At 37.6% G+C, this 25,359-nt stretch overlaps 1 protein-coding gene across 1 annotated transcript in view; it reads right to left on the bottom strand.

Annotated features, from left to right (window-relative positions):
- Positions 1 to 25,359, bottom strand: part of LOC149773186 (uncharacterized) — a 90,699-nt gene that overhangs the window by 50,225 nt on the left and 15,115 nt on the right. The window contains exons 2-3 of the mRNA XM_089946686.1: positions 13,522 to 13,701; positions 12,273 to 12,326 (exon numbers count right to left, since the gene is read on the bottom strand). Of these exons, the coding sequence (XP_089802812.1) occupies positions 12,273 to 12,326; positions 13,522 to 13,699 (232 nt within the window). The 5' untranslated portion in view covers positions 13,700 to 13,701. The remainder of the gene's footprint in view (positions 1 to 12,272; positions 12,327 to 13,521; positions 13,702 to 25,359) is intronic.

Raw genomic sequence — 25,359 nt, 5'->3', positions numbered from 1 at the left:
GTACTACATGTACCCAATGAGTGTAAAGATTAACAGTAATGAAATTTGTAAAACCTTCAAACTCCTAGAATAACAATGGTGGTCACAAGCCTGCATCTGCATGTTAATGTTGTATAATGGTCACAGGTTACAAGTAACTCATGACTGAATCATACTTGCTGGTAAGAGGATACTAAGTAAAGTCTGATTTTGTTTGATTTTAAAGACAGTAACTTTGTGTATTTGTATGCCTCACCAAACCATTCAGTCAAGTTGTCTATCCAACACATCATAAATTTTTTAATTCAGGCCATTTCAGGCACTGTGGTGAAGCATCCATCTTCCATCAATACAACCGATTTTTATGCCTAAATGACTCTGAAAACCAACCAAGTAACCAACCAGAAAGATTTGTCAAATTATGTCAGTTTCTTTTCATGGTTTTGAAAAGTAGTCATTTAAATGCTTTTTTATTTGTAATTATAGCAATCTAATTTGATAGTGAATCAGCATCAGCTGAAAAAGGTCTATATTAAATAACAAGCATTATATGTCCCCATGCTTATTTGATAAATTTCAAGACTATTTATATTAATGTATGAACTAAACAAATATCAAATGTTTACATTTGAATATTCAATTAATCCATTTGTTACAATTTGAATATTTGTGAAATGTTGACAAAGCCATCAGATGCATCCATTTTTCTGTGTCTACATGGGTATTTAATGATCATCACCCAAAACTGTGAATTTCATCATTTAAAACAAATTAAAACTAAATCTAATTTTAGGGACCCTGTGTACATTTTTGGGTGATACAGACATATAAAATGAACAATTTACCTTGAATATCCACAAGACCAAAAATATGGTTCTGAGTTAAAGAAGATATCTTGATGTTACAATATCCAGCATAGGGTAAACACAGGATAAATCTAGGTTTATGCTAACATTTTTTAAAAATTAATACCAAGCTAGTGCTATATTTTGTTACAAGTCTTTAAGGTTATTTACCTTTTAACAACTTGAACATTCTGATAGCATTCGTGACTTATACTTAACCTCTACATTAATATTTCTGCCTAATATCTAGACAGACATAACTATTATATTTAAGTAGTTCCTACCTGCAATTCAAACCCTACAAGAGATAGAATCTTTTTTAATAATAATTGATATGACAATGCTGAAGGTCACAATTTTCAACAACTGGTATGAAAAATTTCACAGTGAAATTAATCTGCTGTTAAAAAGAAACTCAAGTCTAAAGGATCAGCAACTTTAGATAAGTGCTAAAAATAGAACTGTCAAAAAAATAGATAGACCAAGATTGGTATATTGAATGACAGCAATTATTTTCTTGTAGAAACAACATGTTGAGTGTTGTTCGAATAAAATATGCTTCTCTATTACAAGTAACACGGGTTATACATGATTACATACCACACCTCAAAGAAGCTTTTGGTAGGATTCAGGAGCCATTCTGTACATTAATTATCTTGCAGAAAACAAGTTTTGACTAAAGTGATCCTGACATTGAAATATTGGCCCCTTCTTCTAATTCAAGTTAGTTTCTACATTTGCTTCTGTGCATTAAAATATGTCAATCATTTTAAAAGTTTAAACCTTTTAAACTTTCAATTGGAAACCAATTTTTCCTATTACAAAATGTTTCTTCGAAAATACTTACCCAATCATGATACCTTAAGCGAACTACTACTACCTAATAAATCCAGCCTTCCCAGACACTACTTTAGCTAAAGGGAGCTGAAAATTGTCTGTCGACCTCTTTGGCGGTCAGGCAGAGTGACCTCCCCTTGCATAGAAGACTTGATGGCATAGTGTAAGAACATCCCAGTGATTACTGGAGCCCTCTGCAAGCTATGGATGTAACTGTGGGGAGCATGGGAGGGTGTATGTGTATTATGATTGGATAAGTATTTTCGAAGAAACATATTTTACTGGGAAAAATTGGTTTCTTCTTCGAATACGTTACCCAGTCGTGATGATGTTCATCCATCGGTGTCGATGAGGACCATTCAATGTCATCAATTCACTGGGGGTGGGTCCGGAGATGGCTGATCAGTCTGATCTGGGCCCGGAAGAGTCTGTTGCAGTGGGGACATGGATGTTCAGGTTGATGACTGGGAGTTGCAGAACTGCTGTTCCTGAATTTAGGGTTAGGGTTAGGGTTCCTAACCCTAACCCTGGATTTGTGTAGATCGCGTTTCTCAGCTGCTCAAAGGCTGCCGCACCGGCACTGACTTGACTGCGCCAAGCAGATCGATCAGCAGCGACACTCTCCCAGCTGTCAGGGTCAATGCCTATGTTCTTCAGCGAGGCATAGAGTGTGTATTTGTACCTCTTTTTTGACCACCGTGAGATCTCTTGCCTTGTTGTAGCTCTCAGTAGAAGACATTCTTAGGTATGCGTTCTACCAGCATGCAGACAACATGGCCAGCCCATCAGAGTTGTGCCTTGCACAGCATGGTGTGGATGCTTGTCATGCCAGCCTTAGTGAGCACCTCTGTGCTCGGTACGTTGTCCTGCCATCTGATTTCCAGTAGTTTTCTCAGGGAGCTCATATGAAAGTGGTTGTTTTTTAACATGGTAGCTATACACTGTCCAGGTTTTTCAAGCATAGAGGAGGGTGGGGAAAACAACCACTGCGTAGACTTTGAGTTTAATGTCAAGCTTGATGCCTCTCCTATCCCAGACATTTAAGCAGAGTCTGCCAAACGCTACGGTGGCTTTGGCAATCCTAGTGTTGACCTCATCGTCTATGTGGACTGCTTGTGAGAGAGTGCTGCCGAGGTATGTAAAGATGTCTACATTTGTGAGCTTTTGGCGATTGATTGATGGGTGGTTCCAGATAATTCTCTCCAGGAGCTGGCTGATGCAGAATATCGGCCTTGCTAGTAGAGATGGTGAGTCCGAAATTGGTGCACGTTGTGGAAAAAGGTCCATGCTCTGTTGCACACCTTCCTCCATGCTGGAGTTGAGGGCACAGTCATCTGCAAAAAGGAGGTCGCAAATGTTCTCAACTTGGACTTTGGTTTTGGTTTGAAGCCTCCTCAGGTTGAACAACTTCCCATCCAGACGGTATCGGAGACATCACTATCCTTGAAAGCATCCATCAACATTGCAGAGAACATAAGGCTGAAGAGAGTACTTTAGGAAATTACCTTAGGAGAATAGGTAAGAGGTAGAGAGAGGTACATGCCCTTACCCCGGAGATACCATCTCTGGTCCCCTAAGGTTTTGTTGATCGATCTGAAAGGGAGACCTGTTGAGCTGCGGATATATGTCCTACCAGATCGAATCAGCCTCGGTCTGGAATGACAGATCTCGGAAATAAAGGCAAGAGGATGGGGACTCCAATCTCTACCCTACAGCGTGACTGATGTCCATTAGCGAAGAGTTCCAGTCTGATGCTAGGTTGGTGGCAACTGATCGAACCTCTTGAACCGAAGTGTGTAAAAGTTCTCTATATGCTGAGTGAATAACCCGCTTACTTCAGGACATGATATTTTGTTCCGATCGATATTCCTGAGAAGCAGAAAGAGGCATAATCTCCCCCGACGCAATGGTTCTGTTCGTATTAATGAATCACCTGAAAACCCGGACTGGGTCTGGTAGGCGGCCTTTAGTTGATGTGACAAGAGGAGACAGACGGTTCGTGACAAAAATTTAGCCACCTGTGGAAAAGAGACGGTTTTCAACAATGAAAGAAGGTACCATCATGAATAAGACTAACCCATCTTGTCTAAACTTGCATATAAGTCAGGTCTGCTGATAGGGCAAGTATTTCAAGAGTTCTTCCTGCAGTTTCTAATGTCACATGGAAGTAAGTCATATAGGAAAAGAAGCGTCAGAGATGCCACTGAAAATGGTTCAAAAGGTGTCTTATCCAGTCAGGTTAATACCAAAGATAGGTTCCGCTTTGGGTCTAGAGTTAACGTTTCTGGCTGTCTATGAGAAGGTCAGATAAGTCCTAGATTTATCTGATATTCTCTCTCCGATGATGAAGAAAGGTGTCGGCGATGGCAGAGCGTTAACCTTGGATCGTATTTGGTGCTAACTTGCTCTCTTCGATGAGCTAGAGGAGGAGGTTAGCTATCCGTGTTATCAACGCCTGGAGAGGTAAGATATGTTTGTTTGCGCACCACTGGGTGAAACTGTGCCATTGACTTTATATGCTTTTGGAGTGGAAGGCCATGGCGCATAGCCACTCTCTCCACGACTGGTTGGGAAAATGTTGAATTTTGAGGGCCTGTTTGAGATGATCCAGACGTGCAAGTTCGGGATTCCGGACAAGGATGATGCAATGCCATTGTGTTTGCATGAGTAGATGAAGGAAAACCCGAATTCTGCCAGGTTTCTGATGCAATATTGATGAGGTAGTTAATCTACAATTCCCTATGATGGAGTGGTGCGATGAAGACAAGGCTACAGGCTGATTACTTTGCTTTCTGTATCACTTTGGAATCATAGATGTTGGTGGGATGTTGTGTATGAGTTCAGGTTGGTCCAGTCTAACGACAGGGCATCCACTGCCCAAGCTGTTGAGTCCAGGACGGGAGAGACAAAGGATGTGGTGTTTGGCATTCCCTATTGTTGAAAACAAGTCCACCAATGGTCGGTCCCATCAGGTACAGATCTGAGCGAGAACAGAGGAATGGAAAGACCATTCCTTCTGTATTTGACGATTGTTCCGTGATGAAGGGTCGGATAGTGCGTTCAGGAGTCCAAGGATATGGAGAACCTGTATGGCTGTTGATGACAACATCACTTCAAAACTCCCACACCATGAAGCAAAGGTCTGAGGAATGGGATCCTCCTCGTTATTAAAATAAATCACCATTGCAGAATTGAGTTCCTTCTTGTTTTTGGGATAGGTCCCGCACCATGACGCAAAGGTCTAGAGACTGAGGTCCTCCTTGTTGTTGAAGATAAATCACCATTGTAGGATTGAGTTCCCCATTATTTGAGACAAGTCCCATGCCATCATGCCTATGTTTGGGGACTGGGGTCCTCCTTGTTGCTGGGGATAAACCAACATTGTAGGATTGAATAATCCTTACTGTTGAGCTAAATCACCAGTGCAGAGTTGTCAGACAGAATGATAACTCCCTTCCCATTTAAATATTATTGCCCCAATGAAATGTTTTCACAACGGCCGTCCTCTCCAGAATTACTGGTATGAAGATGTCCTTCCTGGGGAAAGCATGCACCACTGGCATCCCAAACTGATGGTAGTGGGCAGGCTCCCCAGCCTTTCGTACTTGAATCGGTACAGACTGTAATCTTGAGCGGGTGTAGGTGTAGATGCATACCCGCTGTGAGCCAAGTTAGGTTGCTCCCGATTCCGCTTATGATACCTCAGATGGGAGCAGATATTGAGAAGATGGTCCAGTAGACAACATGAGGACTCCATTCGTGCAGAAAAAACAGTAGCAATGCAGTAGAAGGCGACTTGGACCATGATGTCCGCTGCCGCGCCACACAATCCTGTGTGGGTAGAATTACATGAAAGTAAGGTGCTACCATGGGTTGTTTCAATGCCGGATCCTGAGGGAGACAAAATATGTTGCTTGTGTATTGAAGTCCATACCAAGGTGAACACATCTTTGAAATGCTACTAGGTCAGATTTTTTCATGTTGATGAGAAGTCCATATTGGTAACATGGGCTCTAACGAATAGTTAGAGCTAACTTGCTGATGTTGCTGCAGGATGTTGTCCAGGTAACTTGATGTTGCCGCCATAGAAATGGTCCGGACGACCCCAGGGCCGATGTCGAGCCTCAATTGGCGTGACCTGGATTGATATACGATGTTGTAGACAAATTGGAAAGGAATGTCCTGATAGCCTTATTAATAGAGACAAGAAGGTATGCGCCGTCTAATCCCACAGTGATGGCAAAGTCTCACTCATGGATATCGTTCAAAATGTGCTGCGGTGTTTCCAGTGGGAACCAAGGAGAGTAGATGAATGGATTGAAGGTGCTTAAGCCGATGACCAGACGTAGAGATTCGTTTGCCATTGCGACCAAGAAAAAGTTATGGAACCAACGATAGAACCCTCTCGGTGCTTTGTCCGCATAGTATAGAATTGTTGGAGCTTCGATATGATGGATTTCAGTGGTTCGTGTCCTATAAGTGGCCCTTGGGTCCTTTGGTTGATTCCCTGCATTAGCCTATATCGATGCTGTGGTTGAGGAGGGGGAGGGAAATGTGTCTCCTTGATGGCTTGTGTTAGCGTACTCCATCCATCGGAATGATAAACATAAATTTAGGATAAAGACCGTGCTCTTAGCTTGAGACTGACTCCCATGCATATCCTGAGGTATTCTGAGTGGCAGAAGATAAACTATGTTCCGACGGTTGTTAGAGAGCCAGAGTGAACAAAAGTTCAACAACGAAGTCACGGTATCAATATTGCTCATTAATTTCGCAGTGTCAGCAAAGGCCATCTGTTCCATATGTATGGAGAGTGGCTATGTCATCCCCAAAGCGGCGAGATCACTGTCAATGCTGGGGTTCCAAACAAAAAGCTGGTGGGAGTGCAAATGTTAGAACCGCCGAAAAACTGATGATGAAATCTGGCCAGAAAGTACATAATTCTTCCAGACTGCAAATGTAACTAAAGTCAGAATCTTACCATTTGTCATAAGATCAACAGATGCTGCAGCACTGGTGCATATTGTTGATGGAGTCGGAGGAAAAGATCAAAAATCTCCGGCGGCAGAAAAACGTCCTCAAGGCAGAATCTTCCCATGCCCTCATGTAGGTTAGAACAGATGACAGTACTTGTAATAGCAAGCAACATCATCTTGGTTGAGCGGAGTGATACTATGGTCCCCTGTAACGCATGAGACTTACCTGGCGAAGAGGGACGAAATCTGTTGCCCATTAAACTCGTTGAATGCCCTCAATTAGAAACCAGAACTTCAAGACAGTCGCTAGGTGAAGAGGCTCTTCTCATGGCAGATTGCAGAGAAATTGCGAAGCAACATCTGTTGAGGTGGTAGGATCTACTCGTGGTGTCCAAGTTAGACTGGTCCATGCACGTCTGAAAAAGTCAGGTTAGGCATACTGGAATCCTGGGCTGTGATTAATTAAGCCAGTAATATTGATGTTTGGCCGTTTGTGATCCCTAGTATATGGCCTAGGTTGGTTGCAATGGAAATAGTCCATAAGTGTGAGGAGGATATCGTTAGGATCATCAGTTGGGGCAGGCTATGGTAAGTTTTATCCATGTAACCTGTCCGTATGTCTGCTGAATAAGAGGGAACTTGGCTGTTTGTTGGCTCTCTCCCATTCTGTAGCAGGAATAAAGTCAAACCCCGAGGAGACAAGGTGGGGGGGAGGTCCAAAATGACGAGTCCTGTAGTGGTGACTTTAATGCCGGAGCTGTTTCCAAGTGTATCAATGTCTGGCACTTCATGGCTAAAAGGCAAGTTGAGTTATCTCCTTTGTTCCCATAAATATTCACGTTGAGGAAACAAATCAACATGCAGATTGGTGATGTCTTCAGTCTAAGCTGCATGTTATCTGAGCTTTGCCTATAGTTCTAATCTGTAGGACAAAAAAAAGAGCAAAACGGAAAAAAGCTGTAGCCCTGCACCCATCTTAGAACGCAATCTCTGTGCAGAGTTAAATCATTAAAAGGCTGAACCAGACATTGATAAGTCTAATAAAGCAAGGAAGCATACAGGTACAATCTAATAACAATACCACCTGTGTATAAACCTGTGTGCCTACACATGTAATGTTTGAATATCATATGGGCACATAGGTATAACTTATGAAGGTTACCCAGAAAAAGAAATAGGAGACGATTTCAATTACATTGCTTACCTGTACATAAGGACAAGGATGGCCTGTACAGGTAGAATCACTGAAGCATGGTGTTCCAAGGCTAAAATTACCATGGTAAAAGAATTCAACTTTATATACAAAAAAAGGACGGAATTATATATATATATGATTTAAAGGTCATGCTTATATACATGATTCAAGGGTCGCCTATAGAAACATGCATGCACAGGAGGTGACTGAATAAACCATGCAGAAAGCGCTGACTTGTACTTTCCCAACCAGAATGGAAGAAATACAGAAATTAACTCTGTGACACACAAAAACCTTCATGTTGAAGGGAGCTGAGGCACCATTATAGAGACACAGTAGGTGTGACAAAATCTATTATGAGGCAATACTTGTAGGGAAAAAAGCCTAGAGACCCCCATGCAAGAAAATACATTAAAGTTGGAGCCCAGATGCTACGAAAATCTTGAAGACACAATCACCAATACAGTGCATGTACTCGTTTGTAAAGGAATTACACATATATAGGAGTTATATGAGCACTAGGGACTTGAACGTATAAAACAAATATAGCATGAGCTGACTGTGAAGTCGCTTGGTCTCCACATGCAAGTACCTAAATGTGTAATGATGAAAAAGTATGGTAACTTGTGAAGGCAGAACTTTGTTCCTGTATGAAAACTTCTGCCCTGACTTTAACCAGATTCCAAGTGGAATTTTAAAGCTGATTTCACTTAAAGCCTAGATTCAACTTATTGTAAATCTTAGGTGGATTCAGGGTCGATTCAGGGTGGAATATAGCTCGAAATATGCAAATTCCTCTATCTGTTACTAGGCGAATCTTTACTTCTGCCTAATTAGATGGAAATACCTGCAGAACCACATCCAATAATGAAAATGTCAAAATCTTAGTCCACCTTGCAGAAATTTCACCTAGAAATAAACTCCGCCTAGAGCTGGAAGTGAAATGCCTTCAGCGTGGAAAAAGATTCCATCTAGTGAAATTAAGACCAGAACCAAACACAATTTAATCCATTCCGTAGATATTTATTAAATGCATTGGATTACAGACTTGTAGATAATTTACAGCAAATAAAAAATTGATTTCAACATTTTACTCCTTTTTACTTACATTTTGGCCAACAACAGAATACATGTATTTAACTGGAAAAAATAATTAAAAAGGGTAGAACAATTATGAACTGGACCTGACTGAATCTAAATGTAAATACATGGGACAGTGGAATGATAAACCAGGAATTTACAATTATGTTTCCAACTGTGAACTTTCTTGTATAAATGAGCTGACAGTCAATGACAGTTATAATTAATATTCATCTCAATAAGTTTACACACTAATATGTATCTGCAAAGCTAAATAATTAGCAGATTATGCTTGTATGAATAACACATACTGATACACAATAACTAAAGTCTATTTGATCAACCTGATATTAGAGAATACAAATAGACCAATTAGTACATTCTGAAAAGAAAGACACTGTGCAAATAACGAACAAGCTTTATAAAAACTGAGTTGTGTGTCACATTTAATTTTATACAATATTTCTAGCCAATCATGTTATTATCTTATAAACAACCTCTCAAATTTGTTGGGTCACATCATCCAAGCTTGAAAATATCAAAGAAAATATAACCTGCAAAGTTATTTTTTTCTACATGTATTATTTTTAAATTTTCTTTCAGTCATTTATGTAATTTAGTAGCATTACCTTTGTAAAATGAATATGATACAAACGTTCAGTTCATTGCTGTTTCACAAATGAAAATAATCAAAATTTACATTTAACTTTACAGACACACAAAAGCCAAGTCCAAATTCTGCCTTATTTAACCGACGTAAATGGCAGTTCTTCATTCCACCTAGATGTTGGCTAGAAAATAAACTAAGTCCAGATTCCTCCTTTCATATAATAGATGCCAGTGACTAAGTTCCTAATTCCACCTAGATGGTGGGTGGAAAATCAACCAAAAGTCCAAAATTTTGCACAAAGATATATTATATAGCAGGAATTTTGACGAAAGTCCATCTTAGAGTTAGATGGATTACAGATGGTTTCATCTTTGACTTCTCCAATTTTCCATGTCCACCTTTGTATTAAACAGATTTTTAACATTTTAGGCAGATTCCGCCTGTAGTCTCATTAAGTTCCAGGTGGAATCCGCCTAATTATTTTGTACGGGTTGTGATAGAAGGAGACAAAATGTTGGAAATATGGATGGAGTATACTTTCCTTAAAAGTGAAAAACTCCTCCAACTTTTAGTGGTCCATCTTCCATGCTGTTTCTGGCTTTTGCAATGTCTCTCATCATGAGAGCATGCACGAGCAGAAGTAATAACAATGATATTCTTACACTGTACCACCAAGTCTGATATGTAAGGGGAGATCACTCTGCTTTACTGTCCAATAGGTTGGCATTCAACTTTTAGCTCCCTTTAGCTAAATGTAGTATCTGGGAGGGCTGGATTTGTGAGGTAGAGGTAGTTCTCCTAAGGTATAATGATTGGGAAAAATATTCGAAGAAGAAATATATATCCAGTTTTATGCTGACATACCCTTACCCCACCTACCAACTATTTATAGATTTTAAAGGACAAAAAAACAATCTAAAAAATGTACTTTTCTACTATCTCAAAGTAGCAATACTTCGAGTTCAGAGATTACTGTTCGGTTTTTGTACTTTTTTATGCTTATTCTTAAAATCTGCTTAAGAAGTTATTATCACTATTCACCCTGGCAGCCATATTGTATTGGAAGAAAGTCACAAAATTTGAGTAACCTTGGAGGGAGAGCTAGTAGCATGAGCATACTTCATGCATCAAAAATTATCCACTACAGATGAAACCTTACATCACATGAAGAACATGCAGCCCACTCATCTAATTTTTATACTCTTTCCCATGTTCATCAGTGTTATGCTGTTAAAGGGTAACTTATCATAATATGCAATGTATAGTACTTAATATATTGAATGTTTATCAGTGAACAAAGATATTATTCCTACTTCCAACTGCACAGTCAGAAAGTGTCTTCTGTATGGACAAAGATGTATAAAGCATGAAAGAATATATATGGTCATAAACACAAAAACACTATGTTAATAAAGCATAACATGTAGTACAGTGACCTTCTTTGGTTGTAATGGTTTATTACTATCAGAGATGCAGCCATGAACATTAGACACAAACTTTCATCAAAGTCAATGAAACATGAAATACAACTGACAGGGACTTCTTTTTGCCATAAGATGTAGAACTGATCCAGCTGCGTCTTAGGTTCATGATTCTAGGTTAGATATTATGCATATAACATGCAAGCAATTTATGTGGTCTAGAGCTAAAAGCAAAACCTTAACCAACGTCAGGAAAAAATTATATATAGATCATGATGAGCTTCTTTCTTGTAAAGGTTTGGTTACTAAGTAACAGAGATGCATAGCATCAACAATTTCATAATTCTGGAATGAACAGCTAGCACCTGAGAAATGCAAGTAAGTGAAACATAAAATGTGAGCCATAATGACCTACAACAGACATGTAAGAGTAGCGTTTATCTAGTTGCATTCACTCACCAAGTTTCATCATTCTAGATTGGATAGTATATACAAAGTATGCAAAAATCCTATCTGGTCATGAACTAAATGCAAAACTTTAACTTCGCCAGTTATACATGAAATGTAGGCTGAAGTGACATTTTTTGCAACGATTTTATACTAAGACAGATAAAAGAATCATCTAGTTTGATGATTTTAGTATCAATAAGCCACTGAAACATGGTTGAGTAACCTCTTTTAACATAAGGGCTTAGTACACGTCAAGCTGCATCACCTCACAAAGCTTCATGATTTTACTTTTAACAGTATTGTAAATATAAAACATTTAACCAGTGTCAGTGCAAAAGTATGAAATATGGGTCACAGTGGCCTACTGGAATGAAGGCAGTGTAGTACTCAATCCTGATGCATCCACTGAACAAGTCTAATAGATGTATCTTAAATGATTTTAATGTTTTACTCTGGAAACAAAAGTGTGGATAATACGAGACAAAATAATGGACAAAAGCATTAATACTACAATATCACTATTATTATTATTATTATTATTATTATTATTATTATTATTGTAATAATGTGAATATTATAGCTAAATGGTAGATGGGGAAGTGGCAAAGACATGAATTTCATTTAAAAAAAGATCCTAAGAAACAAATCTACATTTTTTATGGCATTGGCAAGTGGTTTTGTTTTTGGAGCTGTTGCCAAACACTTATTTTTCACCCAATTGCTATGAATACCAAATAGTTGCTACAAAAATTGGAATATCACCCAAGGAACATAACTATAAAGAGTTATCAAGATTGGTCAATGTTTATTTACTTTTTTTGTTTAATATTAAGCAATAATTATCCCATTTCACCTGCAGAAACAACAAGATTGTATTACCTGTTTCATCTTCTTCATTATCACCTTCTTCAGTTACACTCTCTTTCCCTGACCCTAAAAAAAAAATGACACTGTTAAACTTTGTTACGTTATAATTATATTGTAATCATTTGAAAAATAAAAACCCAATATTTTTTCTGGATTTCACCAACAACAAAAAAACACACCTCTTTGACCAAACATATCCTAAGAAACAAATCTACAAGTTTGATTGTATTAGCACAGAAGTTTAGAAATAAATGCAACAAGTGACCCAGCCAGAACAACATTTTCAAGATTGTTTCTATGGTTGCTATGCTGGATGTGCACACAGCATCGTTTTTATTTAGGACCCACTAAACATCATAAGAAGTCTTCAGGTGAAAATCCCATGGTGATATTAATTTTTGTGCAGGAAATGTACTGATAAGATTTTTAACAGTATGGTGACTATTAATTATTAAATTGGCACCATTTTCATTTTGGACAAACTAGACTCCTGGGATGAATGTTTGTGCTCAGTTACATGGCTATCCTCATTTTGATATGGCAATCAGTTCAGCATTAGTGATACTGTATCAAGATTTTGAAGATGGCCACTGTGGCATCATATTGGATAACTGAACAACAACTGTTTTCATTTAGGATCTACTAGACCCTGGGATGAATTTATGTGCAAAGTTTCATGGCAATCCTCCACTACATTCAGGAAGAGAAGCAGTTAATAATAATGACTCGACAAAAGTGCACAAGACAAATGTGCACTGACATAAGAGCGCAGTCACATTAGTGCACAGTGACAAATGCATGCAGGACATAAGTGCACAGACACAAGCACGCCTAATAATTACAATATAATGCATTAAATAAATAAGACATATATTATTAGAGCTGATTGATGGAGGGTTAAATTTATTTATAATTGATCAAAACAAGAATGTGTGGAAAAGGTTGAGCAGACACCTTAAAGCTCAATCTTACAGTCTTCTTTACAATTTAACTGTGCTAATAAAATGAACAAATGATGCACAACTGGCAACAGACCATTCCATAAGTTCTTCTGGTCTGTGACAAGCAGAGCAAAAAATACTATTTAAACATTCAACCAAACATACAGTTTCTTAAATTCTATTATGCACCTGTAGGAGGTTTTAAATTTAAAACAGGGAATAAACCATGTGTTAGAAAAAGTGAAACAGCATAAAGTAGAATAGGTCTGAATCTACATTTGTCCATGATGACAAAAAGATATAAATCTGAAACTACCCACCTGTTGCTATAGTTCTTGTATATGAAGGAGAACCAGCGTCCAAAGGAGGATCTGTGAGGTTGGTGTGCGGTGTTGCTGCACAATTGCAGTACTCACACTTCATATCCCCTGTAAGCTCACACCACTCATTACAACCTTTACACTTTCCTCTTGGTACTCTTTGATTATCCTGACCCATGGCTTCATGCAAAATATGGTATATTTAGTTATGAAAAGTTCAGTTGTAATTAAAGATATATTAACAAAAAAACAATTGAGATGTACAGTACAATAAAAGGAAAAAAATTAATAGAATTTTTCTAACTAAAAATTTAATTCAAAGCAGAGGCCCTGGGTAACCAAATGGTCTAAAGCACTTGCCTTTACCAAATTGCTGCCATCGCACTTCTTTCCACATGCGTTCCAGTCTCAGGCTTGGCCAATGTAAGTATCTTTGAAAGCTTGCCAGTAGCTTCCAAGTGGGTCAATGGCTCTTACCAGGGTTTTCCTAGGTTCCTCTTCCACCACTGATACTGGCCACCATGTACAGCCTATTATGTACTGAAATATGGCATTAAACACACACCAACAACAATATTATTCAAAACAGACTTTAACAATGATTCTGCAGAATGTAGTGTCTCACTGTCTTGAATGTCCTGGTCCATACCTTCAAAAACCTCTTAAGTATTTCCACAAGCTGCATCATATATAAACCAGACTCTCTGATTCCAGAATTCTGGAAAAAGATCATGCCTAGACATGCACATCAGGAGGAGAAGTTATTACAAAATTCTTAAGATGGCTGCTATGACAGCCATATCTGATGTCAGGTCAGCACCATTTTCATTTCAGACCAACTAAATATCTTAATTAGTGTAAGTTTCATGGTAATCCCCAAGGAGTCTGCTCAGAAGGAGAAGCATTAGCAAGATTTTCAATATGATGGCTGTGGCAACTATATTGATGATATTGGTACAACACCATTTTCAGTTAGGACCACCACCTAGACATAATAGGTATTCTAGTGAAAACCCAATATTAATGTGACTTTCCATTCAGTAATACTGTAACATGGCAGTCATCTTGGATGTCAGACTGATTCTATTTGCATTTAGAATCAACTAGACATGTCTTTTCATCAATCCCAGCCCCACCCCACCCCATGTTGATATCACCATCCATTCAGGAGAAGTAGCAAAAACAAGATTTGGAGGATCATCACTGAGGTAGCCATATTGGATGTCCAAGCAGTACCATTTCAATTAGGACCAACCAGACATCATAACAATTCTTCTGGTGAAATTCAGGAGGAGAAGCTTTAACAACATTTTCAATTAGGCAGCCACAATAACCACATAGGACTAAATCAGAAATGTTTGCATTTAGGACCAAGTAGACATCATTCAGAGTCTTTTAGTGAAAATCCATTCCAGAATAGTGATAAGATATTTTAAATGCCTGCTGTTGTGGTCATATTGGATAGCACATCAGCACCATTTTCATTGAGAGCTAACTTGACACTAAAAGACATTTGTTGGTGAAAACCACATGGCACTATGACTTTCCATTCATGAGCGGTAGCAATAAAAAACATTTTATGATTGCGGCCATGGCAGAGATAGTGGATGCCAGGTCAGCACCATTTTGATTTAAAGCAAACAAGATATGATAAGTCTTTTAGTGAACACCCCAAGTTGTTATGAGCATCCATTCTGGATAGGTAGATATAATAAGATTTTGAAGCATTATTATCAAGGATTTCTTTTCACTTTAAGGTAATGGTGTCTTGTAAAGGTTTATTTTTTTTTCAAACACACATGAGGTATACACATGATAATAGGAGTATTTCAGTGAATTATGATATTGAAGATAATTGCGACAACAACACACATGCATTTGGGGTAATAAGAGTAGATATACACTTATGATAGTCAGTCATAAACAATGTAATATGCTCCTTAGGAAAATATACTATACAAAAAAGTTTTTTTTTGTTTTTAAGTTCATTTGTTAAGTAAAGACCTGGATTCATTTGCTATTTGGCAATAACTACTCTTAATCCACTGTACATAATAACACCAAGGATTAGATTCTTGTTTTGTTTCAAGATTCCTTTAAATTTACTAAACCATATAGACTCTATGATGCATTGTCTAATGTGACAAAATAGGGGATTGTGGCTGATAATTAGAACTGAAATACAAACTGTAAAACTAATGATATTGTGCAAAATCCTTTTTTTTTCTCTCTTTCAGCCAGTGACCTTGACCTTTGAGCATTTGACCCAAATCAATAGCATTCTTTCTTATTTTGGTTATGTTATTGTGCAGAAACCATTTGTATTCCTTAAAATAACCAAGACCATTGCCATTTTAACCATAAAATCAATCGTTCCTTCCTTGCACTAAGTGCAAATCATCCACAAAGTTTGGCATTACTGTAGGTACAAGGGAACTCAAGTTAATGTTCAGAAACCATTTTTCCTTTCAGTCTGTGTGACCTTAACCTTTGACCTTTCAAGCCTAAAAACAATGGGATTGTTCCTTACCACAACTTAAAGCATCCATAATGTCTGGTAACTGCAAATGGTGGAGAACTAAAGTTACTACGAAAAATGAAATTGGTGACAGGCTGTAGCATAATATAATTTGCTTTGCCATTTGGTGTGTATATAATAATGTATTAAAAGAATAAGAAAAAATATAATTTTAAATTAAGTGAAAACAAAGAATTTATTTCCAAAATAAATAAAAGGATAATTCAGTGGGTCAAATACATGTACAGAATCCACATATATTTCACCTAACAACAAAACATGAATTGAATTGAAAAATGTGTATGCTCCCACTGCAGTTATAAGTATTCAAAGTTGAGTAAGTTTAAAACTTTATGAAAAACAAATAGGGAAAAATCCCTTAGCAACATGAAAATATAAACAGATTATCTACATATACATATCAACATGCCCACCAAATGTATATCTGTTTACCCCAAGTGTTTTTATAATGCAAATCTGCAAAGAATGTTTTGTACCAAACAAGTTTACTGTTATTAAAAATAAACTGCTTTGCTGACCTACAAATCTAATCATGTCAGTTACATATGTAAACAAACATTTATACTATATTTGTCTGTCAGGTTGGTGATGTTTGCACATTCCTGCTAAAGAGGGTTTTACCATGAACATTACATGTACAAAAAGTACCAAAAAAACTTTGCAAAATTAGAACAACTTCTTTAGACTTTTCCAAATCTAAATAGAACATCTTACAAAATTAACAAATTTCATTTGTCTATGTGGTTTTTCTCCAGTCATGCTGCCAAGGTCTGCACCAAGTACCAAGCAAGCATATATCCAAAAAGTGAGAGAAAAAAAAAACACAGAGAAATTGTTTTAATGGCTAAAGCCATGATTAGGTCATGTTAACAGATAGACCTGAAATTAGCAGGGGTCTGCTTGTCCAAGACTGGTAACTAAAAGGACAGTAAATTTCATGATTTTTTAAGTCTTCTTGGCTTCTAGACATTTGGTAGTAGCCATTCCTATTTAATGATGTACTGAATAATGCATAACTAAATTCAGAAAAATTTTCTGACTTTCTGTTATGGGAAATTTATACTTTTGTCTCAAGAAGCACTGACAATAATCACTCACATTGTCATTTAAATGTTAGCAACTGTTACTGTTTGGAGTGCAAGCAATAACCCAGGTAGACTAATAGATTTTGAAATCTACTAGTCCTTCTGGCTACCAGAATACACACCTTAAATTCAAAATGCTGCATAGGCATATAAACAGGTCTACCTTATCTTGTTTGTGTCAAGTGGGTTTTTTGTGCATCTGTGCTAACAAGGTAAGACAAAATGTGCCAACTGAAAAGCCCAAAATTTTAAATGAACTGCATCCTATGGATGAAAAACATCTATGTAGGCACAAGCAGGAATGGTTCACTCTGGGTATTTATAGACAAATGGGTCTCAGTGACCTCAACATTTATTCATGGTATGGAGTCTGCACCCAAAGTTACTATGCAGAAACAATTATTGTCTTGTTAGACTACCCTTGACTATTAACTATGACCTCAAGACCCCATAATCCAAGTTTACCATTCTGGGTCTTAAACTATGTAACAGACAAAAGTGAAACCAACAAGTTTAATCAAATCAATTTTTTTATATATATCTGAGTTACAAAGTGAAAATTTAAGAGACACAGTATTGTGAATCAAATCCCATATAACCCTAAATGTTCTATCACAAGTCCAAAAGTACTGAATATTCCAAATGAATGCCAACAGTCATCAATGTCCTGATGTATACATAGTTTTCAATGTCCTGATATATCAAGTCTTGAATGTACTGATGTCCCACAAAGATGAAACCCAGAATATCTTTGAATGAGTTCACAATAATCCCAAAGCAGCATGATATTTAAAAGTCAACGAGTACACAGCAAATCCAATGAAATTCAAACAAGTAATTACTCACAAATTATAGCCAGAACACAACTGTAAATTATTCCACATACTCATCTTAAAACGGAATAAATTTTTGTTTACCAAGTCCCCTATATACACAAATTTCACTATACAAAGATGTGAATCATTTCTGTTGGAAAATTTCACTACCTCACAAACAAGATTAGGCCTTGAACTCAAATTTTAGCAAACATCTTGCTTACTATTTACAGGCATGACAAAAGTCAGGTATGCAAAAACTCCACCCACAACCTTCAATCACAGACAAAACATTAAGTACACAATAGAGATAAATATAACACTAGAGGTTTCTTTGTTAGCCTATTTGCAAGGCATTCACAAGTTTTCATCAATTTACTCAAGAACAAAAGTTATTTTACAAAATCCATTTTACTCTGAACCTTGATGACCCTGTACTTCTATTTTCTGACCCCAAAATTAAAGGAATTCTTCTATATGTTAAGTACAAGTCCTCCACAAACTTTGGTGAATGAAATAGATCAAGAAATAAAGTTATGTGAAAACATCTTTGCTTCTTTCAGTCAAAGTGGCCTTGACATTTGACCTTTTGATCTCAAATCATAAGGCTTATTTATTATCCAACATTCCTTTAAATCTTTCAGCCTCGATATTGACATGCACAAGCAATACACAAAGCTTGGTGATGATATGTTGTATAGAGCTAAATCTATCACATGATACATGAGAAAGTTTTGGACAGATAGATGGCAAGATAGCATCATATGCCCTGTCAAATGGCAACCAATTAAAAACCACAGGTACTTGTAACAAATTTATATTTAAATTTATTATAGACATATAGATATTATAAATATAAATATTAAAATGTTGCAAATGCCTGTGGAATAATGTTTTTTGCAACAAAAATTGGAATGTTTCATTAAGGCCCAAGATCTCTTTAAATTCCATTGAGAGGGTTAGAATAAAACATGGTCAGATTTGTAGGTGGTGGAAGCTGCATACATTCTCTCTCTCTCTCTTATATATATATATATATATATATATATATATATATATATATATATATATATATATTTGCCTCAGGAAAAAATAATATTATCCTTTCAACTTGAAATCAATATAAAAGTGCTGATTATCAACTTGCTTGGTGAAATGCAACTTAATCAAATCTTGTCAAAATTCATTTGTTGTTGTATAAGTAACTGTGTTCTTATGCTCACTCTAGTACAAAATGCCGGAAGTGAGTTTTGACCTTGACTCCTATTTTAAGGCAGGTGGGTTATCTAACTCATTCACAATAGGACACATCCATGGTAAACAACCCAGGCTGATTTGGTGACAGGATTTAAATCTGCACCATTTCTGTTGAGAGTTCAGTGTGCTAACCACTGCACTGATGCAGCTCCTGTCTCCATTCACTTCCTTTACAGCGCACAAGAAGGCACACTGAACCTATTCTACAACTCCAAGTATGCAGAAGAAAGATTAATTATGACAAACAGTCAAAGTACACATCATAAATCCTTAGTAAAAATTAAATGTAAATATCACCATTCACTCAGGAGGGCTAAGGATACATGAAGACTTTCAAGATCATGGCTGTCATGTTGGAATTTAGATAAAGCCTATTTTATTTTAGATCAACTATAAAGTTTAGAGTTAGGATTAGATTAAATCTCATGTCAATTAAACCCTCCCAACAGGTGGAATAGCAATATTACTTAAATATGGTTGATATGACAACCATATCTACTGAATTTGGTTGGTTTTTGAATGGATTGGAGTTTTATGGCATAGCAACACATTGAATTTTTATCCTACAGAGACATTACTATGACCCAAGGACACACTGATGAAAAGCAGCAATAAGATTTCAATATGTTTGTCATGGCATTTATTAAGACAACACTTCATTTTGTAACTAATATTTTCAACACACGTCCATGTCAAGCTCTCCACCATGTTCCTACCCACCTCAAAAATCACAATCGACATATGGACTAATTTGAACTGATTTTCATATGCTCAGTAAGTGTACAATTATCTGCAATGTGGAAAGATTTCAATAATGTCTACATTATGTCCAAAAGAAAAAGTCAGTGGTGGAAGAAAAATGGAACCCAGAAATAGTTTCAGTTGCATCTACATGATGAACATTTAAACATTTGCTTATATATGCCCAGTATGTATGTTTGGTTACAGAGTGGGGATCTCAATAGTTTCTGTTTTGATCCAGACCAAAACTCGTAGTATTCCCCCAGGAAATGAATGAGGGATCTCATTCAACCTCCCACCCCACTCCTCTGATATTTGTAGGCACTTCATACAGTGATCACACATGAAAGTTTCAGCCTAGTTAGTGAAGCCACAATACCCAAGCCTGGGGTTGCACTGAAATGGTCAACTGCTTTGCACATCTACAGATTATCCTCAACCATATCACAAGGTTTCACATCGCCATTCTGAACAATGGAGGTGGATTTGTGCAATAGGGCATACTAGAATGGCCAGCTCGGATAAAAGGTGAAACAGAATGAAAATGTAAAGTATGAAAGTACCAAAAGTACTGACATAATATTATATATTTACTTTAACTTTTAATAATATAAATTTTGACCATTATTTTAACAATAAAATTTGTAGCAGACCCTCTCCATGTTACCCTCTTCCCGTACAGGTTTTCAATTTTCAACTGAGTATCACGTATGTGGATCAGGACAACTTCCCAATGTTTTTACAATCATGCTCAGATACCCCTTGTCAGCAACAAAATAGGATTATTTTTGGAAAGCAACGGCAGATGTATCCCACCCACCACATTCAAGTCTGATAATCAGACCCCTAAATCGGCGCTCATCAAAATGTGAAATTTTGCTGCGTGCAAATCTTTCCGGAACAATCTCGCGTACAGTTTAAACACTTACCGGTAGCCTTATCGACACGAAATTGAAATGTGACATAGAACAGATGGCTGTGTTATGCCACGTGAATTTACAAGTCGCCAAAAATAGGATTTGATCCGGAAATAGTGTTTATATCGCCAATAGGATCCTTCAACCGATTAAAGCTAAAAAGCCACGAGAAATAAAGGCAAATGACTAAAATGTACACCGAAATGTGATAGAAATTGGTAAAAAGTAAATAATTCGTATCAAAATCACTTTTATCAATGTTTGAGCAGCAGAGAGACTGAGCCCACCAACTATTCGTTCCAACAGAACCCTCTATCGAAAACACTCTTGATAGAAGGTCTTTATTTCACAAAATAAACCCTCTATTCAGAAAACTATGATAAATAACTCTTCTCTGCTGACCAAAGAAGTTATTTCATGAAAAATAACTCACTATAAAAATACTTCTTGACCCAGGGAGTGGTCGACGAAACACTTTCGGGCTCAGTCTCTCTGCTGCTCTTGTGGAGAATTTTTCTTTAACTTTATTAGTGGAATTAAAAATTTAAGTTATCAAATAATGGCCAATATTGGAGAAGCTCTCACAACTAGACTAGCTCGAGAGCGACTAGAAGCAATAAAAAAATTTCTTCCTGTACGAGATAGTGTCAGAGAAAAATTACGACCACGTCAACAAGCACAAGTTGAATTTGCAACAGGTACAGAAGAATTATTTAAACCCATAACAACAGCTACTGAGAAAGTTACGACTGCTATCGCAGGAAAAACACCTGATCAAAGTCTTCTTCAGGCAATAGAAGAGCTTAAGAAATCTCAACCTAAACCGATCAAAGGATTTAATTATAAAACAGACTTTACTGAAGATTTTGTGAATAAAATAAAAAAAAATTCCAGTTAGAAACAGGGATGACACAATCGCTTTTGGTACTGAGGTTACTCGTGCTTATCACTCGCGAGAACAGTTTATAAAAGATCCTAATCAAAAGGTATCTAAACAACAATTTCTTGATGGAGTGTATAAAATAAAAAGAGACATTGAACGGATAGATACAAGTGACTTATTTTATCGAGAATATATGTCGGGGTCTGATCGATTTGATATCCAAATGCGACAACAAAAACGACACAAAAAATCACCAAAAAAATCAGCAATTAAACCACAATTCGTTACAGATCCGGAACCAGAAAAAAAAAAAGAACCAGAAGAAAAAGAAGAACCAGAAAAATCCTATCGACTTCCTCCGCCATTGCAGCAAACAGAACAGCAAAAAGAAAACCCAAGAGCTAAATTTACACAAAAAGGTCTTGATAAATTAGATAGTGCTAGGTATCTTCCCACTTTTGCTTTAAATAATTTTGATAACAGAGAAAAAATTTTAAGAAGAAAACAACTAGACAAAATAGATACTAATGAAAAATGGTTACGTGCGGTATATTTTGGTAGATATAATTTACCCGTTGATCCAAATAGTTCTGGTTATATAAAATTTAAGGAGCAACTGGCAGAGTTAAACAAGCCACAACAACGACCACAATCACCCCCCGAGGAAACCATTCCAGGGGAATTTTTCGATGAACCCAAATCAATATCAGGAAAAGGTTTAGGGTCTGGTTTTATTGCCTGTCCTGATAGTATCATCAATGATGTATCACGGCTAGAAGTTCTCTTAGGAGGAAAACGAGCTGGAAATAACTCACCAGAAATAATTAATGAAGCGGCTGATATCTGTCAGCGACTATTTCGCGGCGGCATCATGGATACTCACATCTATCGAGAACTTATTGATGAGCTCATCGACGATTAGAGAAATAACTAATTAAATAAAATGATCGTACACAATTCTCATCGTAGACCAGTCATGGTCAGGGTGATAAATTCACGAGTACCTGTATACAGGATGACTTATGGAAACGGATTAGGCGATGTTGTTCAGGGTTTATTTGCGAGAATGGCACCTAAAGCAATACCAATCGTAAAACAATTATCAATGAAAGCTATGGATTTTATCAGGGATAAAGCTACTGACGCTGTTGGTAGCGCTGCCGGTAAAGCATTTCAATCAGTCAAGGACAGACTAGCACGACTGATACGCAGAAAATCTCCGCCGGTAAAATTACCAGCCACCGCAGACATGCCAGCAAATGTCGGCAAAGTAATAAACGAAGCCGCAAATCAAAAACTGGAAGCGCTGATAAATCCTGAACAAATAAACACAAGTTTGGTGGCCGGAAGTGGTCTTCGTTTTAGACGATAACTTCTATAATAAAATGTTTAAACGGGAATCCGACTCAGCATTCGACATAGACGAGCCAGCCTCTAAAAGTGAATCAGTGCGTGATTATCAGTATTATTCTTATGACGCACGAGAACCAAACAGACGAGGACGAATTGAACTTCAGGTTCAGGATACCAGTAGATATTTCCTGCCTGCTGAGGCATTTATTGAGGTAGAAGGTGAAATTATAAAAACCGATGACACAGAATACGGACCCAATGTTAAAATCGGTTTTGTCAATAACGGAATTATGGCCTTGTTTGATAGTGCTATCTACATGATTGATGGAAAAAATATTGAATTAATTCAGAAGGATGTCGATGTTGCTACAACAATAATTGGTCTAGCGAGATATTCTGATGATTATACAAGATCAGCCGGTCCATCAATGATGTTTGCCAAGAATAATTATAATCATCCTGACAGTGATCAGTACAATATTAGACGACCAAGAAACTTTGCCGATAACGCTGACGCTGATGTGAATCCGGTGGTTCATGGTTCTAATGCAAATTACAATTTATGTTTCGCTGCACGTAGACAAATGCTTAAAGGTAATCGTAGAAATTTTTCATGTGCCATTCCGCTCTCGCATATCTTTGGATTTTGCAGAGATGTCAGAAAGGTGTTTTTTGGAGCAAAACATACAGTCGTGCTTGTTAGAAAAGCCGACGACAATGATGCGCTATGGCGACCTCTAGGTGACGCTGGTAAGGTAAACATAACAAAACTATCACTGTGGATGCCGGTAATGACTCCTGCAATTGCCGAAGAACAGCGACTGCTTTCTTTTATGGATCAAGGTGGTAAAACGCTGCTATCGTGGCTTACAACAACCACAGATAGTATTCAAAGTGCCATCAATGGTTTATTCACATGGCATATAGCCTCACAGCAGGGGGTTGCCGCGCCGCGACATATTTTCATTGCTCTTCAGGATGCTGCACGGGTGGGCAATGAAACACGTTCGCATATGATATTTGATCAACTTGGTATCACTGACGTTTCTCTGAGAATAAACAGACATCAGGAACCATCCGAGAACATAATGCTAAATTTTGCTAACAACCATGTTGCACGTGCATATCAACGATTGACAAAATATCTAGCGCGTGATCTAAATATCGACACTGGTTTGCAAATATCACAATTGGATTTTATATCTCATTATCCAATCTATTACTTCTCGCTGGAGCATCTTGATTTAACCAGACAGTCTGTCGTTGATATTCACTTTCGGGCTACCGTGAATAGAGACGCAGGAATTATAGCTAATTACAGAGCAATCGCGGTCATACTTTCCGATAAAGCAATGTTGCTTGAAGGTGCTGGCGGCCGAATGAGAGTCATCGATGCCCCAGTAGAAAACCTGTAGGTTTTCCGAAAATATGTAACAATTAGATCAATCTCATATTAAATAAAATGTCATACAGTCATGTTAATGTCACTCTGACTCCGGGTCAGGTGAAGAAATTACAATCGAAGAACGCGAGCACATGTGGGACAACAATAACACTAAAACACGATCAGCTAGCGGGTGGTCCAAACAAACTGTCATTAACTAAAACCCAACTAAAACATTTCAATAAAGCGAAACAAGTAACGACTGGAGTTCGACTTGATCTCTCTCCAGCCGCGGTCAAAGATATGGTTAAAACCGGCGGTATATTCCCTCTTCTCGCCGCGATACCAGCACTGATAGCTGCTGCTGCTCCCGCAGTCGCAAAAGCAGCCGCGTTAGGAGCTGTTGGAACCGCTGCTGGAATGGCACTAAAGAAAGCAACAGGAAAAGGATACAAAAGAAAGGGACGCGGTCTAAGACTTCCAGGAACTCCACCCTCATGGTACCAAAAAGGTTCTAAGTGTTTTCACACCGATGTCAAATTTTGATTTACTTGATGCCGCTAAACGATTACGCGTAAAACATTTCAGAGGTGTCTTTATGCGAGATCAATTACCAGCACGACCGAATAATCCAGAAACCGGAATTATTAATCTTGATAACAGCGATGGTCCAGGAACTCACTGGGTTGCTTACGCGATCGATCCACGTGGAATTATCTATTTCGATTCGTACGGGCTAGCACCGCCAGTTGAGTTTCTTCGATATACAAAAAACATCCCCCTGACAGGTAAGATTTGGTACTCAACGCTGCCAACACAAACATTAACTGATCCTCCAATATGCGGTCGTGAAGTATTAAATGT

This window comes from Sinohyriopsis cumingii, unplaced genomic scaffold (assembly GCF_028554795.1).
Source record: "Sinohyriopsis cumingii isolate HCF-2022 unplaced genomic scaffold, ASM2855479v2 utg000837l, whole genome shotgun sequence".
In the NCBI taxonomy this organism is placed as follows: domain Eukaryota; kingdom Metazoa; phylum Mollusca; class Bivalvia; order Unionida; family Unionidae; genus Sinohyriopsis; species Sinohyriopsis cumingii.
The sequence above is the reverse complement of the archived record's forward strand: the minus strand, read 5'-3'. Positions and strand labels throughout refer to the sequence as shown.